This window comes from Cyprinus carpio, chromosome B7 (assembly GCF_018340385.1).
Source record: "Cyprinus carpio isolate SPL01 chromosome B7, ASM1834038v1, whole genome shotgun sequence".
NCBI lineage: Eukaryota > Metazoa > Chordata > Actinopteri > Cypriniformes > Cyprinidae > Cyprinus > Cyprinus carpio.
Window position 1 is genome coordinate 39,861,261 of NC_056603.1, and position 11,150 is coordinate 39,872,410.

The 11,150-nt window shown below is 38.1% G+C and overlaps 1 protein-coding gene across 1 annotated transcript in view; it reads left to right on the plus strand.

The window, feature by feature from the left end:
- LOC109065267 (copine-7) overlaps positions 1-10,549 on the plus strand; it is a 53,829-nt gene extending 43,280 nt beyond the window's left edge. The window contains exons 13-16 of the mRNA XM_042728642.1: positions 1,358-1,409; positions 3,495-3,628; positions 8,031-8,267; positions 9,476-10,549. Of these exons, the coding sequence (XP_042584576.1) occupies positions 1,358-1,409; positions 3,495-3,628; positions 8,031-8,267; positions 9,476-9,616 (564 nt within the window). The 3' untranslated portion in view covers positions 9,617-10,549. The remainder of the gene's footprint in view (positions 1-1,357; positions 1,410-3,494; positions 3,629-8,030; positions 8,268-9,475) is intronic.
- The last annotated feature ends 601 nt before the right edge of the window (positions 10,550-11,150 follow it).

Genomic DNA, 11,150 nt, shown 5'->3' on the forward strand with positions numbered 1-11,150 from the left:
TTTTGCGTTTTGCAGTACATACTAAAGTCTATGTGAGAAGAATGAACAGATACACAGTGAAAACAACCCCTTGTGAAAAAAGAAGTATCATTTAGCATACTTTTAAAAAGAGCACTTATTACAGAAATAATATACTTTAAAACAATATATGAGTGTGTATTGTTTCAAACTGGATATATTGTTTTTGGAGACTTAATTCCATGTTAACTGCATTTTAAATAAGAGTGTAATACTGTCTAAATTCATATAAGGTGCTTTTGTACTTAAGTACATCTTTATGTAATTGTAATTACTTCTATTGTTTACTTGATTGTGTAGTGGTGAATATACTTACAAGCATTTGTGGTAAACTAAAATATACTTTAATGTCATTTATATTGAAACGTGTGTGTCATGTATTTAAATATATTGTAATTACACATTTGTAATGATTCAGTTGCAATTTAGTACATTGTAATTTTAATGTACTTCAGTATTACATTTATTACTGTCAGGTACTTTACATGTGCTTTAATATGCAAGTCAAATTTAAAGCATGGCAAAATATTATTAAAACATGATTAAAAATGCACTTTAAAATAAAACCTTTAATTTTACATGAATTATGTACTTAATTGTATTACAGTCATTAAAGTGTTTCTTTCTTTAAGTACACCTTTTACTTCATTAAGATTGTATATATAATTTCTAAATGTGGTATCTACCATCTTCTATATTTGGTAGACCAGTCGGATCAGCAAACCACAGTCTCTGGCACTGTGTATCTCAAATATGCAAAGCCATATCTTTATTAGTTTTAATTTTATTTACAGACTCTCATGAAACAACAGCCTTTACAGAAAAAGGGCTATTCTTACAGAATTAAAATAATAACAGCTTGCTAAGGCTTCCCTAACTGTTGACAGTAAACTGTCACAGGATTTCATTTTATGCTCTGTTTGTTCAGGCAGATTGCACTGCACTAGCTTTGAGCTCTATTTCCTTTTTAATAAAATATAATAATTATAGTTATATTCAGAATGTCTTTGTCAACAAATGAAAATCAATTACAATGAAATGTGTACAAAAGTACCAGAGGGGGCCCACAGTGGTTGTTGCTTACAATGGAATATCTGTAGGAAGGATGCTATTTTGTTTTAGCATCATCATCAGGTGATTTCATGCATAGTGTTGCAGAAAGTATTTTTCTTAGAAACATGCAAATTAGCACAGCATGATTTATTGCCTTCCTTTAACAGCAGGATTTATGACCTTGAATTAGGTTTTTAACCAGAAACCAGGTGTGTAATAGCATGCTAAACAGGCTGAAACTGGATAAACAAAGCCTTAATGCGTGTTTTTCTTCTCCAAACTACAGGTGTCTCATGACTTTGCCATCAATTTCAACCCGGAGGATGATGAATGTGAAGGTAAGAGCGACAAGTGCTTTGTATGTTAGTAAGTGAGGGAACATCTCACGGAAAGGGAACAGAGACACCCAGTCTGTCATCATTTACCTTTACCCTAACTGATTTTTAAACTTTATATGACTTTCTTTCTTCTGTGGAACACAAAAGAAGAAATCTTGAGGAATGGCGACTCTTTTCAAAAAAGCACTATAAACATTTCATAAAAGTGATCCCATATGACTTGTGCACCACTTTCTCCTGAAGCCAACTTTGTGTGAAGAACGGATCCAAATATGTTTTATTTACAGAAAATCTCACCCTTTACTGTCAACATCCATTCAAGTATTACGTGCCTTTAAGGCTGAGTCAGGTTTGATATCAATGTTATGGTGACATCAATGACGACATCAAACCTGCCGTCAACAGACCAATCAATGCACAGTAAATCTGTCGAAAGACATAAGTGTGAATGAGATGGCAGGAGATTCTAGTTTAAGCTCCTAATTGTGTTTGGAAGCTGGTAGCAGGTTAGTCTACGGTTCTCATTTGCTGGTACATGCTGGTTGACCATCTTGGACTAGCAACAAACCAGTTGGTTATACCAGCTCAAGGTATAAGCTGGACTAGATCACCTGCCAGCTGCTATGTTTAAAACCACAAACAAACCAGATTAAACTGGATATTTTAGTAGGGTTTAGGCTGTTTTCTTAGACTGTAAGTCACATATACTATGTTGTTTCTGAATATTTATAATGCTCATATTATATTGGAGCTAAACAACTCAGACTCCAGTTATTGTTTTAATATGGAAAAGAGTGAATTGAACATTCTCCAACATTTCTGCTTTTGTGTTTCACAGACGAAGAAATGTAAGTAATGTTTCTGCTTAAAGCCTTTTTATATAATGCATTATAAAAGTTTTTTTTTTTTTAATGCACTGTAATGCAGTTATAATACGTATCTATTCATTGTTTCACCTTTAGAAAATATAATGCATAATGCACATGACAAACAACCAATTTCAGATACAACAAGGAATCTGCAAATGTTATTATGCATTTAACTTTGGTTACAATTATTATAAAAGTTTTTGTTTTTGAATGCACTATTTATGTTATGCACCTTATAATTCATTATATGATCATGAATATTTGTAGCCACAGTTATAATACATTACAATACTTATCTATTCATTGTTACACCTTTAGAAAGTATAATGTGTGATGCACATAACAACCAGTTTCAGATGTAAAAAAAGAATCTGCTAATATTATTATGCATTTTACTTTGGTTAAAATATTATAACATTTTTTATTTATATGATGCACCTAATAATTCATTTTATGATCTAAACACAGTTATATTGCATTATAACATACTTATCTATTCATTGTTTCACCTTTAGAAAATATAATGCATAATGCACATGACAAACAACCAATTTCAGATACAAAAAATGAATCTGCAAATGTTATTCTGCATTTAACTTTGGTTACAATTATTATAAAAGTTTTTGTTTTTGAATGCACTGTTTATGTAAAACACCTTATAATTCATTGTATGATCTGGAATATTTGTAACCAGAGCTATAATACATTATAATACTTATCTATTCATTGTTACACCTTTAGAAAGTATAATGCATAATGCACATGACAAAAAAATTCAGATGTAACAAGGAATCTGAAAATATTATTATGCATTTAACTTTGGTCTCAATTATTTGTGAAAAGCTATAATGCATTGCAACATACATTATGAATACTTTTATAATGCATTATACATAAAGGCTTCAAGTAAAGTCATATGGTTTTGGAACAGCATGAGGGTGAGTAAATAATGACTGAATTTTAATTTATGGGTGAACAGTTCCTTTAACACTCAAAGAGAATGTGTGAAGGCTGTAGAAAATCTTGGGCTTGCTTCAGTCCTTTCACGTTTCTGCAGAAGATGGAGAGTTCCAAGTCAGTCTCTTGATCCCAAAATCTGTTGCTTTCACTGCCAATACTTCAGCACTGCTCTCAGAAGCCTTTCAAGGCAGAGAGAGAAATACAAATAAGCTTCCAGAACAGAAGTGATAGCCGTGTCCCCTCTCTCTCTGATCAGAGATCCAGGGGGTCGTGGAAGCCTACCAAAACTGCCTGCCCAAGATCCAGCTCTACGGTCCTACTAATGTGGCTCCCATCATCAACAGAATAGCTAAGCTGGCGGCTGGGAAAGAACCCATCAAAGACGCTTCTGTGAGTTGCTTTAAAGTATCTGTTTATGGCACAGCACTGAAAGGGAAATTCATTAAAATTAGACACAGAGGAATTATGCAATGAGGTAATAGCGGAAACATGGCCAGAAAAGCATTTCTGGTGGCTATTTGCATGGGGAAATTCCTTAGTGGATTCTATGTTGTGGAAGATACAGCTGACTATCGTGATCTGGTATACTTCACTGAGACTGTACAGTGTTACTCCACCACTGTTATTCATATACATCAAAATGTATAAAGTGCATTTTACGAATTTAACATTATGTGTCTGGATATATACCTAAACGTAACTACTACAACAAAAACCTTACTTACTATTGATAAGCAGCAAATTTGAGTTTTTTTTTAAACTATAAATATGATACAAATTTCTTATTAATAAATAAACAAATGAATCAATGTATTTTTTAATGTTTGAAATTTTTTTTACAAATCTTTTTTTTTAAATCATCAAGACTTTCCACGTCAAAGTGAATATATCTACTGTATATTCAAATGTAGGCAGGGCTTAAATCTGAAACTAAATTATAACCATATTTTAGATGGAACGTCTCAGTTACGTATGTAACCCTCATTCCCTGATGGAAGGAATGGAGACGTTATGTCGTGACTAACGACAGAGGTTCACTTGGGAGCCCCAATTCTCTCTGACTTTAAGAGAAAATGCCAATGAAATTTGGCTGGTGGAATTTGCATACCTGAGCCACTCCCCATGCATATGGGTATAAATAGGTGACAGGTTCATCCACTTCATCCAAGATTTATGCTGAGGAGCCGAGAACCTGTCCCTGTCAACCGATGGTTCAAAGTTGTGGCGGGGGACATAACGTCTCCGTTCCCTCCGATTCCCAAGGACCGGTCGTCCACTGCATCATGATGTACTGTGATAGCAGCCACATACACTTTCAAGGTTGAGGGTGACAGCCTACACTCCAACCTTTCTTGCAGGAAAGAAAGCAATACTCCAATTGTGCATCTTCAGGGGTCTTCTTGGGGAGAAGAACACCAGTTCATGAACAGACTCCGGGTAGGCCAGTATGACGCAACCAGCAAGACCTGTTCCTCGTCCTCCCTGACCTTGCACGGTGTCTGTGCGAGAAGGCTAACTAGGGGACATGCATACTTGCATAGAGCCCATGGCCAGCTGTGTGCCAGTGGATCTGTGCCGAGGGGGGCCTCGGGTCAGGGAGTGTTGGTGCAGACCAACATGTGCTTTTCCTGTAGTAGTGGTCAGAACTGCCATAAGGCAAGATGCACTGCCAACAGCTCTAGGCAGTTGATGTGCCAAAGCAGTTAAGGCCCCATCCAGAGCCTTGAGGCTGCCTGCCCATTGCATGTAGCGCCCCGGCCTGTAATGGAGGCATCCGTCATGACAACGATATGCCGGGACACTTGTTCTAAGGGCACTCCGGCCTGTAGAAAGGCAAGGTCTGTCCAGGGGCTGAATGAGCAGTGACACGTCAGCATGATGGTCATGTGGAGTGTACCGCGATGCTGGAGTGTAACCAGTTCTGAAGTGGTCTCTGGAGGGACTGGCTCGATTGCCTCCTTCGCCAGTAGGACAGCAATCTCGTCACGCAGGACAGGGGCATCTCGAGCTTCTCCAGAAGTCTCAAGAATGTCCCTGAACCTGGAAGGTCGCCTTGCGAACTGAACCAGCGCCATTGAACCAGTAGTGGAACAGAAAAAAACACTCAACACAGGATTCTCCGCCCGGTCCTCCTCCAGGGGAAGGAGTGATGCTGTCCTCGCCAGTGGCTCCATCATCATGGGGCAGAGGTGCTCTGGAGGACACAGGGGGGCGCCCTCAGTGACGTGCAGACTGAGGCAGGGCCCGTGACGGAACGGTGGCAGACGGAGGATCACGTTGGGGTGGGATTTGCTGGATCGCCTCAGTCTATTTCTGTACTGCCGAGAACTGCTGGGCAAAGTCCTCAACAATGTCGCTGAACAGGCCAACCTGCGAGATGGGAGCATCAAGAAAACAAATTTTACCAACGTCTCTCATCTCTACAAGGCTGAGCAACAGATGGCTCTCTTGGGTCACTAACGTGGACATCGCCTTCCCGAGGGACCACGCCGTGACTTTCAGAGATGTTCAGAGTCAGTTGTCGAGCGCAGCTCCTGTATCAACACCCTTGTTCATTGTTTTAGTGCCTTGGCTTGGTGGACCTGCAGGATAGCAATGGCATGCTGGGCAGAGGTGGCTTGGCCCACATTACTGTAAGCTTTGGCGGTGAGAACTGCCGTCAGCTTAAAGGCTTTGGCCAATTCGGCCCGAGGGGGGCAGCCCCGCTGAATCTTCATCTTTGGAGGATGATAGCCCATCCCCCAATGCCGCGATCTACACCCGATCCTCTGGTGGTGCACCAAATGAAATGGTCCCAGAGCTCTAGCCGGCGATCCCCTGCTCGTGACAGACTGCAGTGAAGCCATGCTCATATGCTCACAATGAACGCATGAGTCATCCACGAACGCAACTTCAGTATGTTGGATGCCCAGACATTGAATACAACAATCATGTCCGTCAACAGAGGACAGATAACAACAGCAACCAAGGTGGCATGGATGGAACATCATCTTTAAAAAGACGTGAACCGACCGTAATTTGCTCTTTTAGAGAAACTGCTCTTTCAGTTGAAGTGCCCAGGGGAATCACTGATGTCAGGGACACCGCTGTTTGCACCATAACGCCAAACAGGAACAGCTTCTTCCAGTCAGATGAGTAAAGGGCTTTGTGGAGATCAAGCACTATCATATACTAGTCTGCTAAGGAGGAAAATGATGAGTGGTTGATGCTGTTGTCTACTATTTATACCCGTATGCACGGGGAGTGGCTCAGGTATGCAAAATCGACAGATTTTCAGAGAGTCAGAGAGGATTGGGGCTCCCAAGTGAACCCCCCTATGTCATCACGACATAACTCGTAGTGACCGACAGATAGGGAACTAAACTGTTTTTTATTACATAATTTACCTAAAATAAAAAATATTAATAAATAGCTAATGATAAAAAGTTTCTGCTTGAATCAGAAATATAATGACAACAGCGTAAGTTCTTTTAATATACAGTATATAGAATAGGTTAATGTTACTCTAAGACTGGATTTCAAAAGTGCATTTTTCTAACGTTTGCAGACTCAATATTGTACTTTAATTTGATATATTTGTTTCTATCACTTCATCCTTCTGCTTGTTGGATAATCAGTCTAAAGAATATTCAGTAGAATTCATTATTTGCACCTTTCTGAATAAGGTGTTCGGCTTCAGTAATATTGCAGGGTTAATGGCATCATGCAGATAGCAGTGATGGTTTCTACCCTTTTCAAATTTGCATTGAAAAGACATGTTTGTCCTTTCAATGAAATTAATTATGAAATGAATTTCAATTAAAGGACTTTATTTTTGATTTAATGTAAATATGCATGGTGAAATATGCATGGTGACATGAATTTAGTGTCTGGACTGCAGGTGAAAAATTAGTTAAAAATGGATGCTGCTCTTTAAAGTGGTTTAATGATTTTGCCCGTCTATTCTTTGGGGTTTTTATCTTCTGTCTGTGGTTTTGTTCACATAACCTTTGAAATTTAGGTCCAAATGAAACCGCTTAAAGTTTTTTTAGCTGATTATCTTGCAAGCTGTTTTGATAATTAACACAGCTACAATCAATTTAGAGTTCTATTAAGTCCCTTTACGTGTCATTTGATGGTTTCGGGTCAAATATTTGCCCTCAAGCTTAGCAATTATCTATGCATTGCTCTGTTTCTTTGCTGTCTTCTACACGCTATGTCCTTGTGATGATCTTCATTTATTATTTAATCTTACATCACCCCTTCCCCAAAAGTGATCATTTTTCAGTAAATGAGCTCAGCGAGATCAATGTTTAGAAACCAGGCCATTCATTCAAACGGTCAATATTGCATGTTTAATGTTGACAGGACCTCTGGGATGTTCAGGCCAGTAAATATTGCTAATTTTAGCCCATTGACTGCCTGTTTTAGAAGGGTATCCAATATTCAGTTCATTACTATCTAGACATTTAAAGGAACAGCTCACCTGTAAATTAAAATTCAGTTTATTTACTCACTCTCATGTTTTTTAAAACCCAAATTATGCTATTTTTTCTGTTCAGTAGAATTTTTAAAGAATCATTCATGGTGATTTTTTGCACGTTTTGGGGGCTTTTCATGCTAAACAAATTGATTTGTACCAGTGAAATTAAGAATACAGGTTAGAACAACATGAGGGTCAGTAAGTAATGACGATTTCCATTAATTGCCATTTTTCCTTGAAAGTGAATGCTTAGTGGATGAAGCTCCAGACATGTTTATAACATTGTATAAATCAGACAATATAACTGATAACAGCCCTTTTCTCTGCCAGCTGTATCATATCCTGCTGATCCTCACAGACGGGGTGGTAACAGACATGGCCGATACACGGGAGGCCATTGTTCGGGCCTCCTACCAACCTATGTCCATCATTATAGTGGGAGTGGGAAACGCCGACTTCACGGACATGCAGATCCTTGATGGGGATGATGGAGTCCTGCGCTCACCCAAAGGGGAACCTGTCTTGAGGGACATCGTCCAGTTTGTGCCCTTCAGAGACTTTAAAACGGTTAGTTTTTCTCAGTTCTTAGTCACTGGGAATTTGAAAATGAAGGTAGATGTTTTTTTGTAGATCCCGTAGTTCCTGTAGCTCTTGTACTTAGAAAGAAGGTATCTGCAGAGTTACGCTTAAGAATTAAAAATAAATTATTCTGTTTACTCTGGGGAGAAAATAGGCTTTCATAAACAGTAATAATCTAGAAAATACACAAATAATATAAACTAATATAAAAAAACAAAAGTTAAAGAAAGAATTAACAATGTTTGCAATTTTCATCATCACCCTATAAGAAATATGTAGGTAAAGTATAAAAAAGATAATTGAGATATGTTCTGAGACATAAAGTGAGAATATAATACATTTATAGATAATATAATATAACATAATAAATTATAAATTTGCAAATGTGAGATATAAAGTTAAAATAAAGTAAAGATTACAAGAAATAAAATTGCAATTTTGAGATAGTATCACATTGTAAAATATATGACAGTGTTTCGGTTTTAAATTTGTATTGCCAGATATAGTGTACAATCACAATTGGGAGATATGAAGTCACTATTATGGGAAAAAAGTTGCAATTATATTTTTATTTTTATTAATTTTTTTTTCTCTGGTGAGGAAACAAGCATTCATAGTCAGTAATGATCTAGAAAATAAATATGCACAATAATTTAAAACACATCATTAGTTAAGTGCAGACATGTTGACATTTAGAGGCAGGTAAATAAAAAGTAACGACTGTCTATTTGAAAAAAAAAATTATATATTGTAATACTTTTTATGGCCTTAAAATCTGAAAAGTACTTTTAACACAATGTAAAAGTAGCCAAGGATGCACTGCATAAATAACATGATTCGTAGGTGAATGAAGCAGGCAATAAGGGCAAATCAGAATTAGCCAGTGGTGCATTCGGACAGAAATGGCTCTTAGAGTTTCACAGCTTCTCCATAAGAGCTGTTTGTTCCCTCCACTGATGTACACAGCTAGAAAAAAAGAGAGAAAACAGTCATTTTAGAGGAGTGAGGATTAAAAATGTGTAAATACTCTCAAGAGCCTTCTGCTTGGCTCTCTACCAAACAATTTAACTTGCAAACTGTACTTTCCTCAAGCCTTTGTTTGAACACAAATTACCATGAATTTGGTTGATTTGCTCTTTTTTACTGATGTTAATGTTTCCCCCTCACGGAGGCCAATAAAAATGTGACTTTTGCAGGCTTCACCAGCTGCACTGGCAAAGTGTGTCCTAGCGGAGGTGCCTAAACAGGTAGTGGAGTACTTCAGTCACAAGGCCATACCGCCGATAAACCCAGTGCTGAATTCAAACCCCAACTCCATCGCCAACACACCTGAATAACACTCAACCTGAGGTCCGGTCCAGCCCTGTACACCTCCACAGTACTGAAACAGATCAGAGCTGGGACAGGGCTGCTCTGCCACAACGTACAGTATACACTGTCACCCTGACTACGTTTTGTTCATTCGTAAGCTGTTCATACATGACTGACGGTTTGGATCTTGGTGTGTGATCTTGCCCTTGACACCATCACTGCACTCCCAGCATGCAAACCGGAGTCCTTTTCCCCTCTGCTTCGCGTAAGAGCAGACAATACATTGAATTCCCATCAGGACCAGGCCTTCTGAACCCCGCTGACTCTTTTCAACTTGACAAGGCCACTTCTGCATTCTGCTGTTTTGTATGCCCTTCAGAGTTTTAAAGACTTTGCTCTGCCTGCCTGTGGGCTCTTTTCATTCCTGGACTCCACGAGAACTGGATCAGAAATGCTGAGAAACATACAATACAATGTAATATGAATAATCAATCTATAGATAATAGCATGTACATTAACTAAAAGAGTTTGCTTTGGTTTTGCTGGAAAAAATATGCATAGTTCATTGCTGAAATTATCATCATCTTGATGTAAAGATGTAAATGGGTGTGTGAGAATGGTCATCATCTGGCTAGTCGATTAGTCAGGATGACTAGTTTTAAATATTTTATCGGTGGTGCTTGAATTAGCATGCTGACAGAGCACTGTTTGACAGTTTGCACGATGGAAACGATAAGCTGCATCTTCAAATCCATTGCCTTTAAGACACCGGCAACACAGCCATTCACAAGCAGACAGGGTGTTTCATGATGTCTTTTAAGCATCTTGCGCCATGAGCATTATTAACTCTTTCCCCGCCATTGACGAGTTATCTCGTCATTTAGAAGACAACGCTTCCCCGCCATTGACGAGTTTTTACGGCTTTTCATTTTTTCACTGTTATACACTCAGAGGCGCTATTACACATCTTCTGAACGAGTACAGAACCTCCCGAACAAAAACACAAGTAAACAGGACAGCAAAACTAGCGATCTCTTATGTAAACAGATGCATATGATAAATAATGCGATCATCAGCAATAGACAGCATATAAATGAAAACTGCATAATGTTACGGAGTAAAATGTTGATCCAGGAAGTGGTATATGGCTGTGCAAGCTTTGGAGGTGTTGATGGAAGCGATTTACTGGATTTATGCTTTGATAATCGTACTCAATGTTATCCAGAAGTAGTTTTTGATAAAAATAAGATTTTCTCACCTTTTTGCTCAAAATTTTTGATTTTCTCACCTTTTTGCTCAAAATTATACATTTTTATGAAACCTACCTATATTCAAGTGTTGATAAAAAAGAATTCTTTCAGCTAAAATAAAACAGTTTTTCTTATTATTATTCAAGGCTTTGATCTTTATTCTGGTTTATTGCATGTTCAAATATTCAAACAGCAAAATATACTGTAGGCCAGGGATAGGCAACTTCGGTCCTGGAGGGCCACTGTCCTGCAGAGTTTAGCTCCAACCCTAATTAAACACACCTGAACAAGGCAATCAGTGTTTTCGGGA